We start from the raw sequence: 25,473 nt of genomic DNA, 5'->3' as shown, positions 1-25,473 counted from the left end.
GTTAATTTGTCAACTACAATGACGCATTGGGTGGCCAAAATTATTAAGAATAAAGGGTGGTATACTAAATATTAGGCAGCTGAATAGAATTTGTGAGGTTTTACTAGTGTGGCAGAGAAATAGGGCAGAAAAATAAGGGTACTAGGGTTTAGATACTAATGGGCCGCCACTGTAGATTGATGTTAATCCTAAAGTGTTAGTTATTTTTTAGGTAATTTGATAACGTTATGCTAGAAATATAGTCTAGTGTGGCGATGGTAGTAGAAGAGGATATGCCATATAAACGCGGGTGTCAATGGACTTTTGACCTATGAGTGTAATAAGATATGAAATTGCAGGGTTTTGCATTTGGTATGTGTTTTGGAGTGCGCGGACGTAAGCGGGAAACACGTTCAAATCCCCCCTTACTCTCTTTCTGGGTTTGGGTTGCGACCAATAGGGGATGAGCAACCGATTCTGACTACTCACGATACGGGTAGGTTGCGACACGGCCATTGATGGGGTCTGAAATGGTCTTTTGTCCTCCAGGAGTGGGGACGGCGTCCTCACAAGGGTTGTCATCTTGTTTTGCTGTACCTGTAGATACCAGTACTGTTTGTCTAGATATATCGTACAGTGGTGCCTCGATCAATGATCATTATACCAATCCCGCCGAGTGGACTCCAGACTTGTAGGCATTAAGGGCAATTGATAGGCGGAGGATCGACTCGACGATCGAAATCCACCCGGTCATCAATCACCGAACCCCTCTCATGTGCCAGATCCCAGGTGACTCAAGGTCAATGGCCAATGGTATGGACCCAAATGGCAAAGGAAAACAAGGCTCCGCCCGGAAAAGGACCTGGCGTGAAAGCGTGGGTGAAAGAGAGGACAGCACCCGGGGCGGGGGGTTTGCCTCGGCCAGAGTCGGAAGTCAGTCACCTGCCCAGCGGAGATAAGAGGAGCGAAGACTATGTATGTGTGACCGGGCCAGGACCAATGCTCTTCGGAATTATGGGAGTGCTCTCCCACTGTACGAGGTGATATGGCATGATTCCGATCGTGCCCATGATCATGATCTTGCATCGTCCTGCTTCTGTCCTCTCCTCCAGACCATGACTCTGTTCCCTGGAGATCGACAGGATCACGCTACACGCGCGGGCGGATCATTAGGAGGGGGTGGCACGTCCGTCCACCAAGTGGGCCCCCTCATTGGTGGAGTGGCGATCTGACATCCTATTAGTCCTCGATGAGTCAGTCCTAATGGGTGATTGTCCGCATGGGATGTTGTCATGCGCCCCCATCCCCGAGGGGCCCAATGGGCGCCACCAGGCTGCAGTGGCTAGGGCCCTGTTTGCCGATCTGTGGGTGTCATCTTCGTCACTAGAAAGGAGGGCTTGAGGGTGGTGATGATAAGCGGAGGAGGCGGACGAGAGGAGAAGGGAAGGTAATTGGGTCCCAATCCAATCCAATGGGATGTAACCCGGTGAATTGTGGTCGCGATTCAACTGCGCGGAAGAGAGTAAGTATATAATATAATAGATATCATAGGAGAAGGAGTTAGCGGGGGAGTTGGGCTGGGATGATCACGAGTCGGACGTACGGGGTGGTGTATTGAGGGTGTACATGTACTGTATTGAGAGTGTATCGAAGTAAGGCCAGCGGTACGGAGGCGCAGATGACTGACTGCCTTACGCGCCGCCCCGCAGTTGGTCACCTTCACAGCCCCCCCGGGGGTTATCTTGTTGGTTCACTGCATTTAGTTCGCTAGAGTGATCGCATTGACTAGACTGATTGGTGGGTCGCGCTCCCAATGACCTATTGACCCATTGACCCATTGACCTCGCCAATTGACTCATACCCTACACCGGATATGGCTATATCTGGGTATGGATATATGGAGGACCGCCCAGATACCAGCAGACACCAGGGTGATCTGGTATTCTTACCAGATCATTACCCTATCACACCGTAGGTTTATTATGGGAAATCGGGTCAGATAAGACCATCGGCCACACACTAGTCCGTCAGTATTCTTCCTCTGTACGGAGAAACTCCTGTAATCGTAACTAAACCCTGGTATGACCCTGTTCCTCCTCGGATTCTGCCTAACCAGATTCCATCTCATCTCTCCATGGTTGAGCCCCCTCATGACCGTGGCCCAGTCGCTTCCCCCCCTCCCTCCGCTCCTGCATTTCCATCCTCCCTCTTAAATACTCCTCTCCCCCACCAACCTGTCGGCCTCGCCTTTCGCCCCCTTTTTGCCTTGTGTGCTGACCCGTGTTGACTCATTGTCGGCCATTGGCACTTAACCCCGGTATCGCCACTGCTGCCTGACAAATCACCTGGGTGTTGGACATTCATTTCCATTGACTTCCACCCTCGTCATTTGAGCACATCAAAAACGCTGGATTCAAACTTGCCTCTCTCGCGCTCCCCGTTTTCCTTCCTCCTTTCCTCTTCCCTTTCCCATTCTTTCACCTCCCACTCTCGCCACCTACCGCAATCTTCCCTCCCCGTGCCATTATCTGACCAGAGATCTCTCTCTGGACAATTGCGACACCAAGAACACCAAGAAACGAAGAGACAATTCCCCTCCCCTTCATAGTTCCCTTATCGGAATGTTCACCTCCTCTGGTGTACAGCCGCCGCTACAGTCGCAACCACCGCAGCAGCCAGGCAAACACCCTTCCTCCACATCCACCATGAGTCGTCTTCCCGTTTCTAGCCTCATGTCACCCCCCGAGACGAAGCCGCTGGAGAGCTTTCACCCCTCCTCCCCCTTTGCAAAGCCCGACCCGTCGTCCCTCGGGGGGATGGTGAAACTACCCCCCATCTCAGCTGATCGCAAGCGAACACAGTCCGAGATGGATTTGCCCTCGCCACCGGTGACCCCCTACACCGGCATCAAGAAGCGACGATCTCACACGGCAGACCAGATTGAACACGATGTCGAGGCCCATGCCTCCCGGGACCCTGTGCTCTTCCCTCGCCATGACTCCGTGGCCCGGGAGGAGCCCCTGTTTGGTCCCATCCCCCCTCCCGCCGCAGAGGCTCTCGTGGAGCAGCATATCAACTCGCACATGGCCCGGTTTGAGAACAAGCGGAACAAACCTACCCGTGATGAATATCTTCTGGCGCTGTCGTGTGTGCCCGTTGTCTCGACCCAGTACAATCGCAACCCGGCCGCTTGGGCCCGGGAGGAACGGGAAACGCTCGAGCGCCAGCTGGTCTTGATGAATCGCTACCGACCGTCGGGAGAGCTGGAGGCCAAGCTGAAGAAGATCGCCCCAGCCCCCATCAAGAAAGTAGGAGGAGGGACCCTGCGCGTTCCCCGGACCCGCGTCAAGCGTACCCCCAAATCTACCCCCAAGCAGCAGACCCTGGATACATTCGACTCTTCCCCTCCCTCTGCTTCTAAACCCCGTGCCTTGGGCACCAATCGGGATGATACCGAATTCCATAGCCTGCCCGACTACTCACCTCCACTCGAGACGGTGGGCAGTAACACGAAGGCCCTCAAGGCAGACTGGAAGGGGCAGATGCTGGATTTGAGCAATGACCCGGACCGACGCCTGCTCAGTCCCGCCGAGCTCAATCTGGCCTCGACTCTCCGGCTGTCCTGTGCGACCTACCTGTGCAGCAAGCGCCGAATCTTTGAAGCTCGGGTACGCGCCCTCGGCGTGGGCAAAGAGTTCCGCAAGACCGATGCTCAACAGGCCTGCAAGATTGACGTCAACAAAGCTAGCAAGCTCTGGACCGCCTACGACCGAGTGGGATGGTTCAAGCCGGAGTATTTCCATCAATATCTGAGATAATCTCATCACCCCCTTTCCCTTTCCATCCGGGAAGAGGAAATGATTGATCTGTCGCTTCGTACGGATCGCAGCTACCTCCCCCAACATCAATTGGCTTGACAGCATCGTCCACCATACAAACGAGACCCTCTCCCGCCCTCCTTTCCCCACCCCCCTTCTCTCTTCTTACGTGCTCTCATGGCTGGTCTTCTCCTACCATGGCACCGGTTGAGACTGACGTGTACATGCGAGACATACTCCTGTCACACCTTGTGATTTTGTGCCTGTTCTCACACCACCAGAGACATGGCCATGATGCGGGTAACTAACCGTCTTGGCCTTGTTGGACCAAGCCATTTGAATGTTAATCCTCCCTGACTCCAGTCCTGCTGCTCGCTTCTTCGACACAACTCCCAGGTATCCGGACTTCTGGTCCCTCTCACATCGTGGCTTCTATTCGGTTTTTATGATCACTTTTTCATGTCCGCTATGCATGACGACACATTCCTTTCCAGATATCATCTCAGTACAGGACACTGTTCTTCTTTTCGCTAGTCTTCTCTCTCCGCATAGTATGTTGCTTTTGGACACGATGCATCGCTTTTCCATGCGATTTTCTATTTTAACGGCTTTGGCGTTCAGGATTGCTGCTTTTCCCTATCTAGAATGGCAGGCTTGGGTCAACTCGCGGTGCTTCATTTCGTTTCGTTTCGTTTCTTTTTTTTCTTGATTTCTCTGTTGACTTTCTCTCTTTTCACCTTGTGTGCTTTGTTCTCATCCCCTGGTAAAGCTTTTACGAGAAGAGCATGGGGGATGGCTCGACATGATACCCTGACCAGATCCGATTCTTGAATGACATATCCACTGTGAATGATTTTTGTTCTTTGCTCTTGATCGCAATTGTATCTTCCAACTTGGTTCCACTTGGTTGACTCCCAAGGCCATCTCTTAATGTAATCTTAGTCGGACGACCTGTTACAGATCTCATGGATGATGGCCCCTGCCATCATTTGCAGAGTGTGGCCAGGCCGCCAGGCCTATGGTTCGCCTGAAGTGTGGGGCGCCCAACGCCAGTCCAGTGATCTTACTCCGCCCGGCGCCACCTTTTTCTGACGTCTCCCGCACTGCGACTTATCCTCCATCCCTCCATCCCTCCATCTCTGCCTTCCCTATCTTACCTACGCGCGATACCCGTCGCCATGTCGCAGGCCGAGGTTCCCCGTGCCGAGTCCATCGACGAGCAAGAGCGCGCTCATGCCGATGGCGACAAGAAGCCTAAGTCTCGAAGACCCGCTAGTCCGCATCCCCCTTTGCCCGAGCCTCGAACCTGATCCCCCCGACTGACCCCATGCGTTGTTAGACACCGCATTTCGGCAACAGCGATTGAAAGCATGGCAGTGAGCCTGCCCTTTGATTCCGGATGATCCGATCCCCTCCTCTTCCCCCCCGGGACTGACCGCTACCTCCCGCTTAGACCGATCTTGACCCCCAAAAGTGTGCTTCCTTTGTTCTTCATCGTCGGCGTCCTCTTTGCTCCTATCGGCGGTGTCCTTCTCTGGGCGAGCTCGCAGGTACGGTTATGACTTGCGACTGACTCTCCTCGCACATCTGACACCCCCTGGTTTCGCCTAGGTCCAAGAGCTTGTCATCGACTACACCGATTGTGCCACCAGCGCGCCGGAAAATACCAAAGCAGATATCTCATCCCGGGTGTCCGCAACATTCAAAGCATCGACAGCGTCTAGCAAATATTTATGGCAACGGTCCAATACTACTGACAATCAAACCGTCTGCTCTCTCTACTTTACGATTCCCGAGTCAATGGGCCCGCCGGTCTTCCTGTATTACCGCCTGACCAATTTCTACCAGAACCATCGTCGCTATGTCCAGTCACTGGATTTGGATCAGTTGAAGGGCACGGCGGTGCCTAACGGTACGATTTCGGGCAGCGTGTGTGACCCTTTGGCGACTGACGATGCTACCGGGAAGGCTTACTACCCCTGTGGCCTGATCGCCAACTCCATGTTCAATGACTCGATCGGCAATCCGATCCGAACAGCTAGCACCTCGACTAACTACACGATGACCACGAAGGGAATTGCTTGGGATAGTGATAAGGCGCTGATTAAGCAGACGAAGTACAAGCCCTGGGAAGTTGTCCCCCCACCGAACTGGAGTGAATACAACGGTACCTACGAGAAAACCGGCATCCCCAATCTTCACGAAAGAGAGGATTTCATGGTCTGGATGCGCACGGCGGGGTTGCCATCCTTTAGCAAACTCGCTCGCAGGAATGATGATACCGCCATGCCACAGGGGGATTATCAACTGGACATTCTCGATCGTATGTTACTTGATGGAACCCCTACTTGTTACTTCCTCCATCCAAATGAAAGGGTTATTGACCATGGACTATTAGGATTTCCGGTCGCCGAATACGATGGCACCAAGTCGATTCTACTCTCGACTCGAACCGTCATTGGTGGCAAGAATCCCTTCATGGGAATTGCTTATGTGGTGGTTGGTGGTGTTTGTGTGCTTTTGGGAGCTTTGTTCACTGTGGCCTATTTGGTCCGCCCGAGGTATGATCTAATCAATGCTGAACCTGGTCCTGAAACCCCCCAAGGACTGTTACAAAGACTAATCTCTTGTAGAAAACTGGGTGATCACACCTATCTAACATGGGATTCAACCAACCAGCCAAGCACTGCAACAGCCTCTGGGCGGGATGATCGACTGCGACCCAATGCACCTTAGGCCTTAGGTTCACCTACCCCAAAATTTCTTGTTGTTTTCCTTGGGCGGTTCCTTTCAACTTCCCCCGAACCCCTTTTTTTCTTCTTCTTCTTTTATGTTGATCTTTTCTTTTTCTTCTGGTTTTAATACTCCATGGGCCGGTAGCTATACTGTGTATAAACAGACCGTCCTGGATCGGGTGTTTGGCAAGGAGTTTCTATGTATCTAACATTTGTCACAACAACGAGCATTCTTTACTTCTTTCTCTCACCCTTGGATGACCTCATCCCCACTGCCGCGGAATTGGCCAGCCTTGTTGGATGCCAATGAAGTGCACGTTTTCTCTGCTCCGCCTGTTTTGCAGCTGCCGATCCCTCGGGACATCAACGCCCCCCCTTGCGTGGGACATGCATTCCGTTCATGACGCAGCATTCTCCGGACTCAGAGCATCCAACCGGGTCCATTGAGACTGGGTCATATACTGGATGGGTTCGCGGACAGGGAATAATTCTCCACGGGTTGTGACGGAGGAATCGCGACATCAGGGCACTCAACACCAGCAACATCATGGTCTGTCACTCTTTGGCTCCGTTCGTGGTTTTAGTCGCAGCCCTCTTCCTCCGGCAGGTGCAATGCAGTCCTGTGGTATTTGAAAAGCGCGGCATCTGCGCCGCCGAGGATCCAGACACAACTTTCTTGAGCGCCATTGAACATGTCAAAACCGACGAGACCCAACCAACTGATGCTGGGTCGGAAGCCCGCAAGGGCCCCATTGAGATCGAAACCTGGTTCCATATCATCACCAGCAGTGCGGAGCGAGACCAGGTTTCCGATGACATGATTGCCTCTCAGGTCCGCTTCACTATTCCCTCCGTACTCCCCCCAATGCACCAAACTGCCAAATGCTAAGTTGTGCATTTAGTTTTCTATCCTACAATATGCTTACGAGAATGCGGCCATTCGATATCGACTACGAGGTGTCACACGCCACGTTAATGATGCTTGGGCTCGCAATGCAGATGATCTGGGCATGAAGGCTGCCCTCCGGAAAGGAACCTACCAGACCTTGAATGTATACTTCCAAACCGATCTTCAAGCCTCCCCAGGGCAAGCAGGACGTGAAGGCCGCCCTGAAATTCCTCGTACAAACGACCTCTCGTCCAGCGTGCTGGGGTTTTGCACACTTCCCGACCCAAGTGTGAATGCCAGCAGCCCCCGCGCCGACTATATCAAGGATGGCTGCAATGTGCTCGCCAATACGATGCCCGGGGGCTCATTAGATCTTTACAATCGAGGAGGGACTGCAATTCACGAGATTGGACACTGGAACGGTCTCCTGCACACCTTTCAAGGAGAGTCTTGTTCTGCGGACAACCCCGGGGACTATATTGCCGACACGCCCCAGCAGTCCAGCCCTACAGACGGATGCCCTGCCCGAAGAGACTCATGCCCGCATTCCCCGGGGCTGGACCCCATCCACGATTTCATGGACTACTCCTCTGACGTCTGCTACGAGAGTTTCACGCCGGGCCAGAACGAACGCATGCGAAACATGTGGGTGTCGATGCGTGCCGGGAAATAGATGCCGGGAGTCTCACTGTAGCTTGGCTTAGCCATCTTCTATACAGAAAATAGATCAGAGGCTACCTGAAGGTGATGATAGCTGTGTACAATCTTACTCTCTAGTGTCATGGGCACTGGCTGGTATGATATGATTGGCCTACCGACGAGTTGTAGACCCAACGGAACATTACTATGGTTTGGCGATGGGTTACATCAAAGGGAAATAAATCACATTTGAAGAATTGTTTCATAAGCCAGAACTGCAAAGATTGGTTTGTCTTTGATAACGGCAGGTGTCCTCGTAGTTAGTCCCAATCCTACCGATACTGAACCACAAAAGCAAACAATTATGAAGACAAACAGGTCTGAGCCTGAAGAAAAGAACCGAGTACATAATTGCCCCTGCCCAGTAAAAATGGACTAAAAGGCCATTCATCTCCACCATCCGCCCGTTGACACAATTAGCGCTTCCGCTTGATACCGCGGTCATCCTCGTCCATCCTGTTCTCCTTGTCCTGGCGCTTTGCTTTCTTCTCCAGCTCGTCCCAATCCTCACCACTCTCCTCGTCGCCACTGAACTCTTCCTCGCTCCCGTCAGCGCTAGCATCTTCATCATACTCGCTGTCTTCCTCAGAGCTCTCATCAGCAGCCAGCTCCGAGCCGGACGGTTCGAATGCCGACTCTTCCTCCTCCTCAGAGCCCTCCGAGTCCGACTCAGCGGCCAGGAAAGACCAACCGCCGTCGGCGAAGAAGCCGTATGGATCACTCACGACCGTCTTCATGATCGTGGTCCAGTTCAGGTTCAGCGGACCCTCAGTGAAGGCGATATCAACGGAGTCTAGCCAGTCCTTGACGCCCTCTAGTGCCTCCATAGGGATTGTGTTGACATGAACGGGAGCGCGGTGGAAGTCCTTAAACACGAAGACAAGATCGAAGTTTTTGAGACCAAACTGTTGAGATGTTAGCAACTCCGCACGACATACATCCGCTTCGGAAGGAAAGGAGCTTTGGTCATACCTGCACTCTCTCCAAATGGGCAATCTCAATCTCATTGAGCGTTATGACCATGAAGGGCGGCTCAGTGAGCTGCACGAGAGCGTCCGTAGTGGGCTGAATCAAGACATTGGAACGATTGGGGACACCAGTAAATCCAATCTCTCGGAAGGGAATGTCGACATCCACCCCTTCATCCTTTCCAGCATCGGCAATCTTCTCGGCAAACGCCTTGAACTCACGGTCGAGCGCGGCTCTCCGCCGTCTTTCTTCCTGCTCAGCCTCAAACTCTTCTTCATCACCATACCGGTGCTTGCGCCGACGATTGCCAGTTTCATCGAACTGCATCTCGGTGGCCTCGCGGTAGAACTGCACATCCCGAGTCTTTCTCTTTCCAATAATGATGGGTGTCTTCAGGTGGACATGAATGAGAACGATCAGCTCATGCGCGCAAGGCTGGAAGAAGAGATGCTTGACGTTGCTGAACAGCACGTCGACATGCTCGCTTCGGAAAGGTGACAAGTAGCGAAGACCATTCTGGTGAATTTCCACTTCGCCAGGTACACGCTTGCCATCCAAGGGAGGTCGCAGATACACGTCGGGCAATTTCACCGGACGTCGGTCTAAGCCTTTGTGTTAGCATCCAAGACAGGACAGAACTTCCATTGGCAGTTGACGGTGACATACTTCTGATTTCAACGAGCTTGTCCTGCTCAACCACATCCTCCAATTCCTTCTTTTCCTGCTCCCGCCTCAAGGCGGTCTTGCGAAGTTCAGTGATATCCTGCGCGACTTGCGCAAGTCTATCGTTATTCTTGGACCGCAGGGTCAGATTGCGAACGAAGTGGGCGGACGGATCTTCAAATGGCTGATCGTCCTTGCGGCCCACTCCCTGGCCGGGGGAAAGGAAGTTGATCCGCAGATAAGCATATTCGCCTTCATCACTCTTGCTCGCGTTTTTGATTGTGTTAATGTGGAAAGGCACGGGCCTGCCCATGATGGGGACGATGACAGTCGCGGCTTTGTGATCAACGTAGACCGTCAAATCCTTGACTTTGAGAGGTAGCTGATTATCGCGCTTGTAGGACTCAAAGCGCTTGAATTTCTTCTGGGCCACACCATTGTCGTCTCCAGTGGTGCCCGTGAACCTGTCCAGGCCCTCCTTTGTCTTCTTTCCAGCAAGCTCTTTCTGGTGCTCACGGCGACGAGCTTCGGCACCCTCGTTGATCTGGGTTGGTCGCTCGGCACGCAATTTGGTCCGCGTGACATTTCGGCTTGCAATGGCACTGGATTTCGACTCTTTTTTCTCCTTCACAGGCTTCTCAGGCTCTTCTTCATCTCCGAAGTAGAATGAGACAGAATCCATGTCAATACCGGCATCTTTGGTGAAAATGTGAGGGCTGCTCTCTCCAACACGAACAGTGTCGGTGATCACCATGGAGTAAACATCACTTCCCTTAGACTTTGAGTCCGTATCCTTCACATCCGTCAGGCCGATGGTGATCGCCAGCGTCATGCCATTCTTGAGAACGCGGTTGTTCTTGGCGTTGAGGATCATGTTCGTATCCCGCAATTCAATACCAATGCCCGCACCGACGTTCTTGGTCAGGTGGTTCTCCAGTTCGGGCTTTTTGATCGGACAAGGCCGAGTGCCTTGTTGTACAGATCTTTAGCCACCACCCCGTCACGGATCTCTTTCATAACCACATCGTGGAGATTCAGCAGGAACGCGTAGTTTGCTTCCTGAGACTTGCTGGGATCCACCAGATACGTCCGTCCGATGAGTGAATTGTACGTTTTGTAGCGGATACCAAAGCTGGACAAGATGATGCCCGGCTTCAGGTTGCTGCTGTCGGAAGTAGCAGTCAACTTCAGATCGTAGGCCCCTCCACTCTGCACCACCGGTCCGTAAGCCCAGTCAATCTGGTCGGCGTCAAACTCAGAAGGCAGGCGCGCAAGCTTGTTGAAAAATTTGGAATCGTCCATTTTAGCATCCACCTTCGCCGCGAGAGCCTTGTGAGTGATCGGCTTCTCTTCGTCAAGCAGTCGGGACATCTCGTCCACGAAGTACTCCGACATCAAACCACTGCAAGCCCTGGATGCATTGCGAATAGAAACCTGCATACACCGTCAGCGATTATTCTCTGTCAGTCCAACATGGAAGCAAAAATCACCAGCTCCTCCGGGTCCTTGATCGCAAAGGCGGTGGAAAGCGCCGGGGTGATGTCCACCTCCTCCACCTCCTTCGAGATGTCTGAGAACGCGCGTTTCCAATCGTCGGCGAACGGTCCGGTGGTTGTATCTTTGGGTAGGGTGCCGACTTTCTTCTGTGATTGAGGTAGTTAGTCAACTATGAAATCTTCTCACTTTGACGATCCAGGCCTGTAGAAAGAGCTTACCCCAGCGCCCTTGATAACATCAAGGCACTTTTCGAAAGCTTTGGTTTTCGACTCTGGATCCTTGGTCGTCACAAGAAGCTCAACTGGGATCTTCCCACCCTTTAAAGGCTCGAGAAGTTCAGCTATTTTCCCAATTTATTAGTCCCATGCCACGCAGTATAGCAGAATCGGATCGGAACGCACCCTTCTTGGCTGTTGTGACCACGTAAATCGCTTCGGTCGTCAGGACTAAGAGAGTCGCGGGGAACTCGTAGCCGAGAAGCCAGAACTAAAGATGACAACCCGTTAGCATTCAGCGGCGGATCTGACGTATTGGCAGCCGGGAAACAGATAGGAAACCGATGACATACGTGCATGGCGTTGTTCTTTTGGAATGAGCTCTCGTCGCTCTTGGTCTTGCCCATGAGAATGACAATCGAGCCGGCGCCGCCAAACAGGGCGTTAGACGAGCGCTTGTCGGCCTTCCATGACGCATAGAAGTTTGATAGGTGGTTGAAGAAGGTGTTCTTGTCAATCGCAATCTTCTCAGCCATCTTGACAGCCTGGGGCAAGCAAGGCTTGCTTGCAACAGCGAGAGACCGGGCGCGAAAAAGGGTGTTGGAAGCTAACAAGGGAATCAAGGTCGCATGCGATAGAGAACTCGAATCGAAAGTGAGATGAAGGAAAGATAAGGCGGAGTGTTGATGTGGTGATGCCAGGAAGGCTGACCCTTGGAGAAGGAGAGGGAGAGGAGGACGCGAAAAGCGCGTTTGGAGTTCCCAGCGGCTTCCCGTGCCCAGTTTTGCCTTTTGCGGCTTAGCGGGGGTTGCGGCCGCGGAAGTGGGGATCTTCAGTCTGGCACTTGCAGTCTTGCAGCCTCCGCGCTTTTGTTCTCACCCATTACTTTTCCTCCGGCACAGGAGAGCCCCCCTCACCCCGTAAATTTATGTGGTCGTCACTATGTGCTATACGGAATTTGACGTGGCCACTTGCTTTGACAGCCTCCTGTGATTCCTCGACTTGGTGACGCGCCTCCGTCGACAGAGACAAACAATAGCGATACAGCATGCTGCGAGGGCTTGACTCGGAACAACCAGATCTGTCATGAACCCCATTTTCCTTGAGCCCCATCTCGGCGACCCAGGGGTTTCTCGAAGGAAATCGCGCAATGATGCTGCTACTGGAGCATCGGCTGCGGGCGTCCGCGCCCTCAGTGCGCAGATGGTGGCTTTCTATTTCCGGGCCCCGATCAAGGCCTTCTTTCGCACTCGCGTTGAGTATGTAGCCTCTTGATCGACCTGTTGTTGTCCTTGTGTTAATCGGTATTAGTTATATGGTACATCCGTTCCACTCCTCGTCCCGATGCTTCTTCCACTAATCCTTGCCCCTCGGCCGGTCTTTCCAACAGGCCTTCGCAAGAGCTGTGAACCCTCGCGTTGCCGAAGGCAAATGGTCTCTCCATACCACCACACCTGGCCTATTGCTTCATGCAGTCCGGACATATGGTTGGCGATTCATTCCAAACCAGGTCTTGCCGCCTTTGATGGCCAATGCGGGGTGAGCCATGAAGAACCGATCCCCTGAGTGGAGACGTATCTGACCGGGGTTTCTCTCTCTCTCTCTTTCTATATTACAGTGTCGGTGCCGTTCTATATACATCCTACCTTCAAGTCCTTGGAGCCCTCCATGAACCCGTTTCGCAGGGCGTCAAGCGAGTGTGGCCTCCGGCTCCTCCGTCGGCCACCTTCACCGCAGGGTTTGCGGCCGGCACCATCCAATCGATCGTGGCCGCCCCCTTAGATGCCCTACAGGTTCGCTTTCAGACAAACGACATGCTAGATGGCCAATATCGCAGTATGTGGCATTATGGGCACCATAAACTGAAGCAGATCGGCCTACGGGGAGTCTTCGCCGGGTGGAGTCTCTCCTTCCTGCGAGACTCGATGGGCTATGCCGTTTTCTTCTCTGCTTTTGAATACATCAAGTCGCAGTCGTACTACTCCTTCACCACTTGGTACTATGGGGCGCTACGTGCCGAAACGGTGGACATGCTGCCTTCTCCTGGGGCCAGCGACCGGGGAGTGCCTCTCATCAAGCCACACTATGCCTTGGAGCCCTGCTTTCTCATGATGGCGGGCGTGGTGGCATCTGTGGCCCAGCAGACTATTCAACACCCGCTCAGCCGAGTCCAAGACCTCCACCTGGGTCGCTTGGAGTATCTCGACCACCAGGCGAGTCTGGATCCCTCGCGGAAGCAGATGCTGCGGCTGTACTACCACGCCTACCAGGAGACCTGGAAACGGTGCCGACGCAAGGCTGCGCGGGCCGGGGGTGGCGGGCGTGGCTCTTCCGTGGGTTTGGCGGCAGTGCGCTTCGCCAAGTGCCCAGCACCAGTGCGGGTCTGGTGATCTTCGAGCTGGTGCGTCGACGCTACGCGAGTCTGGCGGATGCGGTGCACATCCAGAAGGATGGATACGATATCCTCCTCACCTAGTATTTTACAAAGTGCATCTTGTCTCTCTCTTCTTCCTCTTCTTCTTGTCCCCTAGTTTGTTCTTACTGTCGATTTCTTGTCCACTTGCTTTTCTTTCGTTGGAGCCCATGGAAGCATTGCATCTTGCATCTTGTACATCGTACCCTCTCTTACATAGATTTGGTTCCCCACTTCGCCGCAGCAGATGATACCCTTCCCCCCATTGAAGATCATACAACGAGCAGAATTCTAGAAAGAGTCATCCCGAAGGGTCATGCAGACCGCACGGGCGCGGCAAAGGCGCCGCAGGTACCCTGCGGAGGCTTTTGGGCTTGAGCGTACCACCGCAGCAGCAGCTATGCAAGGGTCTGATCAGGTATCGTGCATCGGTGGATGTCCTTGTGCCGCCGGGAATGAAGTAGTGTATGGTTTCGACCTCTGTGCGGGAGCTCGACAGGATATGTAGGTTGGTGTACTTTAGGACAGCGTACGTGCGGGTGGACGTCCCCGCAGTATGGCGCCGCATTCGATCGATCTCCATACATAATTTCGTTCTTAGCGAATGAAGAATACAGCCAAAGTTGCCCGCTGGTAAATGCTCTGCTGTTCTTTTTTGTTCCTCGCGACAGGGCTTGCCCCCATCCTCCGGAGTGGATTAGGGGGTCATTATTTTCTGCGATATGCTAGCCCCCGGTGTGATTCCCAGAGCCCCTTTGGCCTAACCCCCTACACGATGTGTATTCAGCGATCGATATCCCTTTTACGTCTTATGTCTATGTGAGTCGGAGTCGGGCATGGTCGCCATGCCTCCACCAGCGTTGGGCGGGCCTTTTGGGGGCTCCACTGTGGATCACTTCCCGCATTTGACACTACGACGCCTTTTACGTAGACGGACCCCGTATTTCGAGACCCCTGGTGGACGGAACTGAGCTGAATCCGGGCTCAGCCTTGGTCTCTTCTTTTCTCTCCGGAACGATATCGGAAACACCCGCACTTCACCTTGCATCGATCAGCTTTCGCTCTCTCCTGGACCCTGTTGGGCTACTCGGCGCATCCGACATATCTCCCCCCTTAGCCTACTACTACTTGCGAGGGCTACCATCTGCGGGGGACCCGACCACCGGCATCCCTCTTGCTTCTTGCTTCTTGCTTCTTGCGTCTTGCGTGGACCTTCTGTTGAGTCGTGTAATCGGCGTTGATTCACCTCCTCCGCCTGACCCTCCTCCTCCTCCGCCCCCTCCACATCTCCGTTCCCACTGGCCGTGGAACGGCCGTCATCTGCGTCGATCGCGCGGCGTGACTGGCAACGAACTGCCTATTGTGACCGCTTCAACCTGCGTGGCGCCGCTAGTAAGACTGTTCCAAGGGGAAGGAACTGGCTAGTCCGCCTGCCCGGTCAGATTCCCTGAGGATCGACGGTTGGTTGGGCCTAGGAACAGAGCAGAGCGCAGAGAGCCGGGCTGGAATATCAGTCCGCCCACCGCCAACATTCCTTCGTCAACCTCCCCACGCGCCATTCCCCTCCGCACCCTCTCCGATTCCCCGACCCTGTTCGCACTGGAATCCGCCAGCGAGAAGGGCAGCCGTCGGTCTTCCCATTCGTCGACTCGCTCGCGCGAGTCAGACTTCTCCGTCTGGTCAGACACCGGCGACCTTGCCGAACAGCTCGCCGAGGCCGAGGATCCGCTCCAGATCCGCCTCCACAGGTCGCTCAACCGGGAGCTCCTGGGGGGAGGTCGAAGGAAGCCCTCCAAGCGGGTCCACTACCCGCCTGATCTCGACCACCACGACCCGATCGACGCTGAGAAGGAGCAGATCCAGATCCCTAACCCCCTTCCGCGACGAATCTCGAGAGCCGAGCGCCTCTTAGTCGCCATCATGTCCCCTCGAAACGGGCAGAATGCCCAACTCCATGGCTTGGTGGGCAAGCCCTTGCTGTAAGTCGTTCAGGCCACCGTCTCATCCCGATCGGGTGGTTTAGAGAGCACTTTGGGCTGACGACCGGATCCTCCCCCTGCCGTAGGTACTTTACGAGTGTCTTTGTATCACTAGGCGTCTTCCTCTTTGGCTATGACCAAGGTGTCATGTCCGGCATTATCACGTCGGTTTCCTCCCCTCTCCCCCCTGCCTAAAAGCTGTCGACTCGAGCCCTTCCCCGCAGGCGACAGTCATGGAGATTCCACTAACCAATAAGCAGAGGATGGTACTTTCGTGATTACTTCAATCAGCCCTCTCGGGCCACCATCGGAACCGTGGTGGCCATTCTGGAAATCGGTGCGTTCATTTCCTCCCTCCTGGTCGGCCGTATTGGCGACGTGATCGGCCGTCGGCGGACGATTCTCTATGGCTCGATGGTGTTCTTCATCGGAGGCGCTTTGCAGACCTTCGCAGCCAGCATGCCCATGATGATGGTGGGGCGAATCATCGCCGGTCTTGGTGTTGGTGCCTTGTCCACCATTGTACCAGTCTATCAATCGGAAATTTCGGTAAACAACAAAACACTTTGAAACGCTGGGACCTGGCCACTGACATATTGTGTATAGCCTCCCCATAACCGTGGCAAATTGGCCTGTATTGAATTCACCGGCAATATTGCCGGATATGCCACCAGTGTCTGGGTGGACTATTTTTGCAGTTTCATCGAATCAGATATCTCGTGGCGCCTGCCCTTGCTATGCCAGTGCGTCATGGGTGCCTTGCTGGGTGTTGGAAGCTTGATTATCTGCGAATCTCCCCGGTAAGCAGGCGGCTGGCAGCGATCCGCGTCCCCCCTTCTCACCTGTCCTAACGACATTCTCCGTAGGTGGCTTCTCGATAACGATCACGACGAGGAAGGTATGGTGGTCATCGCAAACCTTTACGGCGAGGGTGATATCCATTGCGAGGAGGCACGCCAAGAGTATCGAGAGATTAAGATGAACGTCCTCCTGCAACGACAGGAGGGGGAACGGTCCTACTCAGATATGTTTAGGCGCTATTGGAAGCGAGTTCTGATTGCCATGTCCGCACAAGCATTGGCCCAGCTGAACGGGATCAACGTGATCTCCTACTATGCCCCGCTGGTCTTTGAATCCGCCGGCTGGGCGGGCCGGGACGCCATTCTCATGACGGGCATCAACGGCATTTCATACCTTCTCTCGACCGTTCCGCCATGGTATCTGGTGGATGGCTGGGGCCGACGGCCGATTCTTCTCTCCGGCGCAGTGGCCATGCTCATCTCCCTCTCTCTGATTTCCTACTTTATTCACATTGAGATTAAGGCGACCCCGACGCTGACCGTCGTTTTCGTGATGATCTATAATGCCGCCTTCGGGGCGTCCTGGGGTCCCATTCCCTGGCTCTACCCACCCGAGATTCTGCCTCTGAGCATTCGCGCCAAGGGTGCCAGTCTCAGCACGGCTAGCAATTGGGCCTTCAACTGGCTTGTTGGTGAATTGACCCCCATCTTGCAGGGTGCGATCGGGTGGCGACTCTATCTCGTGCATGCGTTTTTCTGCGCCTGCAGCTTTGTGGTTGGTAAGGGCTTCCCCTCCCTCCTTTACGAGATCCCCGGCATGTTCGTTCCTGACACCCCGATCTACAGTGTACTTCTTATATCCCGAGACCAGCGGGGTTCGCCTGGAAGACATGAATGTCTTATTCGGCGATGCCTCCACCGCGATGCCCACCCCGGCCACCGTTGGCGAGCGGGGATCATTGATGGGTCCGGGGTCGCCCGTGCCCTCGCTGGACATTCGCCGGCCGTATGGCCAGTTTGGCACCGACAGTGCTATTCCCGGGCTGGACATCGACCCCCCCTCCCTGGGTCATGACGGGCCGAGTAAATCGGGGCCATCGAATGCCCAGTCTGGCAGTCACCGGGGTGAGGGGATTGGCGGTTGGATCTCCAACATGGTCAACCGCCATCGGAGAGGCAGCACGGGAACTCACCCGAGCCAGTATAGACGCCTGGAACAAGGAGATGATGGGGATGAGCATTAGGAACGGATCGCGTATCGCGTATCGCCGCGAGCATCGATCATAAGATGGCGTTTTTTTGGGGGAGGTTGGCGGGGTTTCGTTGATTTCTCCTTTCCTTTTTGCTTCAGAGACCCCCCTGCCATTTCTCAACCACCCCTTACCCTTCTCGGTTGTCCATTGGGGGCCTATCTTCCTTGTAACCCTCCTTACTGATCCTTTATATATCTGTTGATTCCATCCCTGTTGCATACTTTCATCTACCTACGTGGCTCTGTTTCTCCGGCATGACGGTTGTATAGAGAGGCAACTGAGAAGAAACCTTGCATGGGGAGGCTCATATGGATCCTCCTGGCTCTGGATGGCTGTCGTTCTGGCGTGTCTCGTTGGCCGGGTGTTCTGTGTCTTTCTAAAATATTGGAGTGAAGCTCTCTGCATATACTGGACTGAATCGATTCAATTGACGGTGTCAAATGTACCACATCTGGGACATGGCTGTAGCGCGACATTATGGGACTGGGTGGAACGACCGTGGGCAGTCCGTGTGTGCCTTGGACTACTCACGGCCCCCAACTGTCCAAGGCTTGCGAGAATAAACCACCAACGTGACGAAACGACTCCACATGATTTCAGAACAGGAGCGAGCAGTCTGACTGTATGCTGTATGCTGTATGCAGCCAAACAATGTGGTTGGCAGCCACGTTCGCCCGAAAACGGCCGCCCCGGGCTTGCAGGGGGCTAAAACGGAAGTGGACTCTTGTTTATCCTTCCGGCCTTCTGGCCAGCTTGCCCTCTTCCTCAGCCGCCTCGTTTCTTTTGTCCTTCCCTTAACCCTCCCTTTCCTACCGTTTCTTTTATTATTATTCTTCGTCAGCGACCTAGCTGTTTGATCACTGCGACCTTTGGGGTCGCTATGATTCGCTGAGGCCTTGCTGCTCCTTCTTTCCTCCTTACGAATCGGCCACCCTGGTATCAACCGACCACCGATCACCGACCACCAACTGACCCATCCCATCCTAATAATCACCCTCCTTTGATTCAATTTGACTTGGCACCATGGTCAACATGGACACCGCCACCAGCACCGGCGCCCAGCACGACGCCGATCTGCGCCGCAGAAATGTTCCTGACACCGGAAGAGCCTCCGCGCCCACCTCCAGGCTCGATCACGATGTGAAAAAGACCAAGTCGGGCCAGGTATGAAATAACAAGGTGTGATAGCTGTGGGTGGTGCTAAAAAGACGTTCTGTGAACCCTAGTCCCCCTCTTTTCTGCACGTTCTCGCTGGCTGGGAACCGATTATTGCCCCGATCCTCCTGACAGCCCTTGCTTTGTTCACTCGACTGTATCGCATCGGCCGTTCTAATATTGTTACCTGGGATGAAGCTCAGTATGACCAGCCACCCCGCCCGGCGCGCAGGGCCCAACCCAATGGCAATGGCTGACAGAGTGCCTAGTTTCGGAAAGTTCGGCTCCCATTACCTGAAACGCGAGTTCTACTTCGATGTCCACCCCCCCTGGGAAAGATGCTGGTGGGTCTCTCGGGCTACCTCGCTGGCTACAATGGGTCCTTCGAATTTAAGTCCGGGGAGAAGTATCCGGAGGATGTGGACTACACCTTCATGCGAGCCTTCAATGCGATGTTTGGGGTCGTGTGTGTTCCTCTCGCCTACTATACCGCCCGCGAGTTGAACTTCCGCCGGGCCACGGTCTGGTTGATCAGCTTGATGGTCCTGTGCGAAAACTCCTATGCAACGATTTCCCGCTTCATTCTTCTAGATTCCATGCTTCTTTGCTTCACCTTCAGCACGACGATGTGCTGGGCCCGATTCCACCGTCTGCAGCATGCCAGCTTTTCGCCGGAGTGGTGGCTCTGGCTGTGCCTGACGGGATTCAATATCGGCTGCGTCTGCAGCGTGAAGTGGGTCGGCTTCTTCTGCACCGCGATCGTGGGTCTCTATACTGCCGAGGACCTCTGGAATAAATTCGGCGACGTGAAGATGCCGCCGGTGAGTCTCTTCGTGATGATTGATAGACCAGAGATGTAGCTGATCCGCGTGTTTCTAGACTCTGCTCGCAAAGCATCTCGTTGCTCGCGTGGGGGGCTTGATTGTCATCCCCATCTTGGTATACATGTTCTCCTTCTACCTGCACTTCACTGTCCTGTCCAACAGTGGTCCTGGGGATGCGCAGATGAGCTCTCTTTTCCAGGCGAACCTGCGTGGGACCGAAGTCGGTCGGGACAGCCCCCTGGAGATTGCACATGGGTCCCGAGTCACCATTAAGAACATGGGTTATGGCGGTGGTCTGCTTCACTCCCACGTTCAAACATACCCGGAGGGATCGAATCAGCAACAGGTCACCTGCTACCACCATAAGGATGCCAACAATGACTGGTTCATCTATCCGAACCGACTGGAGCCGGAGTATGATGCCGAGGGCGACCTGAAGTTCATCGCCGATGGTGATACCATCCGTCTCATCCACGGCCAGACCGGCCGTAACCTGCATTCTCACGCTATTCCCGCCCCGGTTTCCAAGTCCCACCACGAGGTTTCTTGCTACGGCAACATCACCATCGGAGATGACAAGGACCACTGGAAGATCGAAGTGGTAAACGATGCTGCCTCTAGAGATCGCTCTAAAATTCGGACCCTGACGACTGCATTCCGTTTGAGCCACCCATCGTTGGGCTGCTACCTGCGGGCTGGTAACGTCAACCTGCCCCAGTGGGGGTTCAAGCAGATCGAAACTACCTGTGTCAAGGAGAACAAGCCGGGTGACGTGTACACTCACTGGAATGTTGAGTCGCACTCCAATGAACGCTGTAAGCCTATCACATTTTCCCACGTGATCTGATATGAATGGGCGGCGTTTGTGACTGACCATGTTTGACACAGTGCCTCCTGGGGACCCGGGTTCCTATAAGTCGCCATTCCTCAAGGACTTCATCCACTTGAACGTTGCCATGATGACATCCAACAATGCCCTGGTCCCTGATCCGGATAAGCAGGACGACTTGGCCTCGAAGTTCTGGCAGTGGCCGATCCTGAATGTCGGTCTACGCATGTGCTCCTGGGATGATAGTGTGGTGAAGTACTACCTTCTCGGCAACCCGATCGTCTATTGGGGTAGCACTGGTGGTCTGGTTGGTTTCGGTCTTCTGTTCATCTGGTACCTCCTGCGCTGGCAGCGAGGATACAAGGAGCTGAGCCAGCAGGAAATTGACCATATTCACTACTCCGGCCTGTACCCGGCCATTGGTTGGGTCCTGCATTATCTTCCGTTCATTATTATGGCTCGTGTGACCTATGTCCACCACTACTACCCAGCACTCTACTATGCCATCCTCACCTTTGGTTTCTGCGTTGATTGGGTCACCCGCAGAATCAACGCCCGAGTCGCCGCCGTGGTGTATGCCATTCTCTATGCTATCGTTATCGGGCTGTTCATCCACTTCCGGGCCATTGTATTTGGAATGGAAGGTGATAACCAGCAGTGGGCCCACCTGCGCTGGCTGCCCGGATGGAAGATCGCGAACTAATGAGAGAGACGGTGAGAGGAGGGATCCCAAAAGAAAAGATGATGCTTTCTTTTTTAATCAATGTTTGGCGTGGGAATGTGAGCTCCCTTGTTTCATTTGATATTTGTTATAATGTGAAGCCCCGGTGAGCATGGGAGCTGAAAAGAGGAGCTAGACCGTTCATAATGGCGCTAATTTTGCTTATTTTGATGGATTATGCATTTGTAAAGATGAGTCTGGTTGATCGTCTTCACTGCATCGTGTGTCATATGTACTTTCTTGCAATCAGTGAAGCTTTGTAGCGCGTTGTAGTGGCAATTCGGCATCAAGCCCGCATTAAAATTGTCCGTCGCTTCCTCTCTTGATAGGCAGCCAGGGAGTCGAAGAATCCAGCTCTAGCAACAATTCCCGGTCCAACCACTGCCTTTGCGCATCGCATCATCCATCCCTAAAGTGACTGTTCTTGGAACGCCCGTGTGTGCACTTCCAGAGGCGCCAAAGCCCTTGACACCGCTGCGTCGGTCATTAAGATCATATCTGCCTGCTTCAATATTTCGGTAAATACGCTCGGCAACTTCCAAAAATGCCCGTTCCACACCATCTCCTGACTTGGCGCTGGTCTCAACGTAGCGCACAACATTGTTCAAGCGGCACCATTCCTCGGCTTCCTCCTGAGTGACCTGTCTTTGGTTGGAGCCCGATTCCTGCCCAGCCAAGTCTGTCTTATTTCCAACCAAGATGACCACAATGCCCTCCTCTGCGATCTGGCGTAGATCTTGCAGCCACTGCGTACAGGATACGAAGGTCGATCGCCGGGAGATATCGAAGACAAGAAGGGCCCCTGAAGCGCCTCGGAAATATGAGCGAGTGATGGACTTGTATGTTTCTTGACCGGCAGTGTCCCATAGAGAAAGCTTCATCCGTTTCTGGCTGGGGGGCTCCTGTGGCTTCCGCGGTGGAGTTGGGAGACCACCTGGGGCAGTCGGCGATTCCTCCGAAGCCGTCTCGCCGGGAGCACCGGACGGGCTGCGTGGAAGCTCATCTAGCCCTAGCTCCAGCGACGCAGGCGGCCCAACCGGCACAATCCTCGATCCAAACTCAACCCCGATGGTGACATCGTGAGTAGGGGAGAAACGACCTTCGCAAAGGCGGATGGTGAGCTATCCTGCTTTGTTAGCATATGATCGAGGTGGGGTCGCGTCAACCAACACGGCACTCACGCTGGACTTGCCGGTGCCCGAGTCACCGATGCAGACAAGCTTAGCAATATAATCCCATGGCTGTGACATGGAGAGAGTCGGTCCGACGTGGATGCGGCAACCTGTCGTGCGCGCAGCTCAGGAGATAGTTATCGGGGGCTGAGTCAGCTATCGCGGCCTGACCTGCCCGGATGACGCTTTCATCACCTGAATGACCTTCACCTTTTATCTCCCGCGCTGCTCGTCCTGCCCGGCTTGCAAGATCGGGAAAGCTTCAGACCAGGGTATCCGATTCCTCTGTTTCTTGCATCTTACAGCCTCGCACTCTGGAAATCCTTCATCTATCAGTCCTTTCATTTCCAGCGGATTTCCCGATAGTGGGCCATGTTCTCGGAATGTATGTATCGCCATGCCCTGTTTGATGCCTTGCTGACTGCGGTCCCCTTCGTCCCCACCAGATGCCTCACGCTTCCTCGCTCAGTCACAGTCGCGAGTAGCATCTCGGCCGGACGAGCTTCAAAGAACCGGTCGTGCCCCCCCAGCCAGCGCCAAGGGAGCTCACGATACCCATCCTCGCGCTCCTTCTTAAGAAGCGGTGACCCATATCGACCGGGTGCATCCCAGGTCTCCAACTTCCCATTTGCCTCGCGAGCCTCGGCTCAACCGGCTCCCTTGTTCTATAGTGCCACCGATGAATTCAGGGAAGAAGACGACGAGACCGAGCGGGAGCGCGAGATTGCGGATTTCTATGCCTTGCAACGATCACGGCGACAATTTGGCGATAGCAACCTAAAGGACTCCTCAGAGAACGACGAGGATTCAAACCACTCAGTGGAGTTTGATGAGGGGCATTCTCGATATGACGAGCGTCCCGGTAATGGAAAAGGGATCAAGAGCTCCTGGCGCGGGGAGAAGAGCATCCCTGCTCCCCGCCGCTCTCGGATCGAGACGGTGGCGGAAGTGACGGAGCAAGAGCATGGGTCTTATGCCAGCCCAAGCAGCAGTAAAGCCAGGGGCAATCTAGTCGATATTGGGCTAGAAGATTCCTTTCGAGCCGACCCAGACAATGCCAACCGGGCACCGTCTGAGATCGCTGGCGACAAGCCGCCCATCCAACGCTTCCGGGAACAACCTACCCTCAAAGAAGATTCCTTTGGGTTCAACATTACCGACAATTCTGCAGACCAGACCAAACCATTATTCGCCTCTGAAGTCCCACGGCGGCCCAGCTCCACGGGTTCCTTCCCAGCGTCGATTTCGCCTCTTACATCTGAGACGACCATGCACGATGCGTTCTGGGGTCAGCTCTTTTTGATCGCCCTGGCAGGACTATTCGCTACTGCGTTTCTAGTCTACCTGCATACTTCTGCTCCGTCCTCTGGAGACAAGTCACAATGGGGCGACACCATTTATTTCACCGTCCATGGATCCTACTTTCTACTAGGGGTCTATACTCTCGTATCGGTTCTCGTGTCCCTTCTTTGGCTGGCCTTGCTTCGATCCTATGTGCGACCTTTGGTCTATGTCATCATCGTTGCGGTACCCATCATCTTATTCTCCTTTTCTTTGTATCCTTTCATCTCGAGCTTCAAAGGCGCGTGGAATGGGACCAGCTTGCAAGACCGAGTGATGCGCTGGGGCTCTATCGTTCCCTTCGTGATGGCCACCCTATGGATCTACAACGTTATGCGAGGCCGTAGATCGATCGGAAAGGCGATCGGTGTCCTCGAGTTTGCGTGTCGCATTCTGGCTGCAAACCCAGAACTGCTTGCGCTCGGCCTGGTCATCCTTGCCTGCGTCGTTTGCTGGACGTGGATCTGGATGCTGATGTTCACTCGCGTGTTCCTCGGTGGCCACCTATCGGGATCGAGATCATTTATTATTGATCTCAGCAGCTGGTGGCTAGGCGTCTACTTCGTGCTAATTTATCTGTGGTCGATCGGGGTGATCGCGGGAATTCAGCGTGCCGTCACCGCTGCCACAGTCAGCCAATGGTACTTCCATCGTCTGGCAAGTCCAGCGCCCACGTCTAGACAGATTGTCCAGGCCGCTATCGTTCATGCTACCACTACCTTGGTTGGCACCATCAGCCTCTCGCGCCTGCTTGGGCTGCTGATTCGGCTTCCCTTACTTTTTCTCCCCAGCCGACTGTCCTCACTGCTCAGTCTTTTTGCCTACTCTCTTATTCCCACCCCCATTGCGTATCTGACAAACCCCCTCTCCCTGACCTACGCCGCAATTCACTCGCAGCCGCTGGCGGCTTCTGCGCGAGGCTTGAGCCACATGACCCTCCTCGCCCCATCGGCAGCTTCAACATCTCTCCATCCTCGCGCCTACTCCCGCTCACCAGGAGCATCAACATCTCTCCTTTCCTACCGGCTTTCGAAATTGATTCTCCATGCTGCACGCTTTATGATGTCTCTAGCCCTTGGTTTCGGCGGCTGGGTCACAACAGCCCGAAACCTAAACACGAGTGGTACCATTCGAGGCAGTTTGTATGCCTATGTGGTCGGCCTAATCGCAGGAACGATTGGCTGGAGCATATTGGGTGCGATGGAGAGCGTAGTTGCAGACATTGTGGATGCGGCTGTTATTTGCTGGGCCAGTGAGGTTGGTGTTTATGGCCGGGAAGCTCGATATTGCCGTGAGGCTGGGTGGTTATTTGGTGATTCAAACTCTGACTTCCGGCACGAGTATGGGGAGGCCTAGTCACTTTTGATGATTATGATCTCCTTTTCATTCACGATTTCTTTTTGTGTATAGTTGAGCGGACATGACATTGCGTTTTGAGATTCTAAATTTTATTACCTCTAGATTAAAATCCTTATGCTATCTAGTCCTACCTATCTGTCGTCTTGAAATGCATCTTGACTGT

The 25,473-nt window shown here is 54.0% G+C and overlaps 9 protein-coding genes across 9 annotated transcripts; 7 read left to right on the top strand and 2 right to left on the bottom strand.

Moving 5' to 3' along the window:
• Positions 1-2,600: 2,600 nt before the first annotated feature.
• On the top strand, positions 2,601-3,797 carry N7482_004706 (SWIRM domain-containing protein; the record flags this gene model as incomplete). The annotated part of the gene is made up of 1 exon (XM_056686831.1): positions 2,601-3,797. One exon carries the CDS (start codon positions 2,601-2,603, stop codon positions 3,795-3,797), a length of 1,197 nt encoding a protein of 398 aa, XP_056545573.1.
• A 1,178-nt stretch (positions 3,798-4,975) lies between these two features.
• On the top strand, positions 4,976-6,533 carry N7482_004705 (CDC50/LEM3 family protein; the record flags this gene model as incomplete). The annotated part of the gene is made up of 6 exons (XM_056686830.1): positions 4,976-5,072; positions 5,137-5,173; positions 5,251-5,347; positions 5,409-6,120; positions 6,196-6,358; positions 6,431-6,533. 6 exons carry the CDS (start codon positions 4,976-4,978, stop codon positions 6,531-6,533), a joined length of 1,209 nt encoding a protein of 402 aa, XP_056545572.1.
• A 546-nt stretch (positions 6,534-7,079) lies between these two features.
• N7482_004704 (zinc metalloprotease) lies at positions 7,080-8,094 on the top strand (the record flags this gene model as incomplete). Its single annotated transcript, XM_056686829.1, has 2 exons — positions 7,080-7,364; positions 7,435-8,094. 2 exons carry the CDS (start codon positions 7,080-7,082, stop codon positions 8,092-8,094), a joined length of 945 nt encoding a protein of 314 aa, XP_056545571.1.
• A 442-nt stretch (positions 8,095-8,536) lies between these two features.
• Positions 8,537-12,000, bottom strand: spt16 (chromatin-remodeling protein SPT16; the record flags this gene model as incomplete). The annotated part of the gene is made up of 8 exons (XM_056686828.1): positions 8,537-9,025; positions 9,093-9,691; positions 9,756-10,695; positions 10,749-11,186; positions 11,243-11,395; positions 11,468-11,589; positions 11,651-11,735; positions 11,818-12,000. 8 exons carry the CDS (start codon positions 11,998-12,000, stop codon positions 8,537-8,539), a joined length of 3,009 nt encoding a protein of 1,002 aa, XP_056545570.1.
• A 550-nt stretch (positions 12,001-12,550) lies between these two features.
• On the top strand, positions 12,551-13,854 carry N7482_004702 (putative mitochondrial carrier protein; the record flags this gene model as incomplete). The annotated part of the gene is made up of 2 exons (XM_056686827.1): positions 12,551-12,723; positions 13,083-13,854. 2 exons carry the CDS (start codon positions 12,551-12,553, stop codon positions 13,852-13,854), a joined length of 945 nt encoding a protein of 314 aa, XP_056545569.1.
• A 798-nt stretch (positions 13,855-14,652) lies between these two features.
• N7482_004701 (putative MFS monosaccharide transporter) lies at positions 14,653-17,900 on the top strand (the record flags this gene model as incomplete). The annotated part of the gene is made up of 6 exons (XM_056686826.1): positions 14,653-14,696; positions 15,320-15,856; positions 16,117-16,405; positions 16,463-16,656; positions 16,723-17,435; positions 17,503-17,900. 6 exons carry the CDS (start codon positions 14,653-14,655, stop codon positions 17,898-17,900), a joined length of 2,175 nt encoding a protein of 724 aa, XP_056545568.1.
• A 1,032-nt stretch (positions 17,901-18,932) lies between these two features.
• Positions 18,933-21,420, top strand: pmt2 (uncharacterized protein; the record flags this gene model as incomplete). Its single annotated transcript, XM_056686825.1, has 4 exons — positions 18,933-19,073; positions 19,334-19,885; positions 19,944-20,703; positions 20,777-21,420. 4 exons carry the CDS (start codon positions 18,933-18,935, stop codon positions 21,418-21,420), a joined length of 2,097 nt encoding a protein of 698 aa, XP_056545567.1.
• A 374-nt stretch (positions 21,421-21,794) lies between these two features.
• On the bottom strand, positions 21,795-22,688 carry N7482_004699 (uncharacterized protein; the record flags this gene model as incomplete). Its single annotated transcript, XM_056686824.1, has 2 exons — positions 21,795-22,559; positions 22,620-22,688. The coding sequence occupies 2 exons, from the start codon at positions 22,686-22,688 to the stop codon at positions 21,795-21,797; spliced, it is 834 nt and encodes a 277-aa protein (XP_056545566.1).
• Positions 22,689-22,982: 294 nt separating this feature from the next.
• Positions 22,983-25,307, top strand: N7482_004698 (uncharacterized protein; the record flags this gene model as incomplete). Its single annotated transcript, XM_056686823.1, has 1 exon — positions 22,983-25,307. One exon carries the CDS (start codon positions 22,983-22,985, stop codon positions 25,305-25,307), a length of 2,325 nt encoding a protein of 774 aa, XP_056545565.1.
• Between the last annotated feature and the right edge of the window lie 166 nt (positions 25,308-25,473).

The sequence above is a fragment of the Penicillium canariense genome, assembly GCF_028826845.1.
Source record: "Penicillium canariense strain IBT 26290 chromosome Unknown utg000002l_segment0_segment0, whole genome shotgun sequence".
NCBI lineage: Eukaryota > Fungi > Ascomycota > Eurotiomycetes > Eurotiales > Aspergillaceae > Penicillium > Penicillium canariense.
The sequence above is the reverse complement of the archived record's forward strand: the minus strand, read 5'-3'. Positions and strand labels throughout refer to the sequence as shown.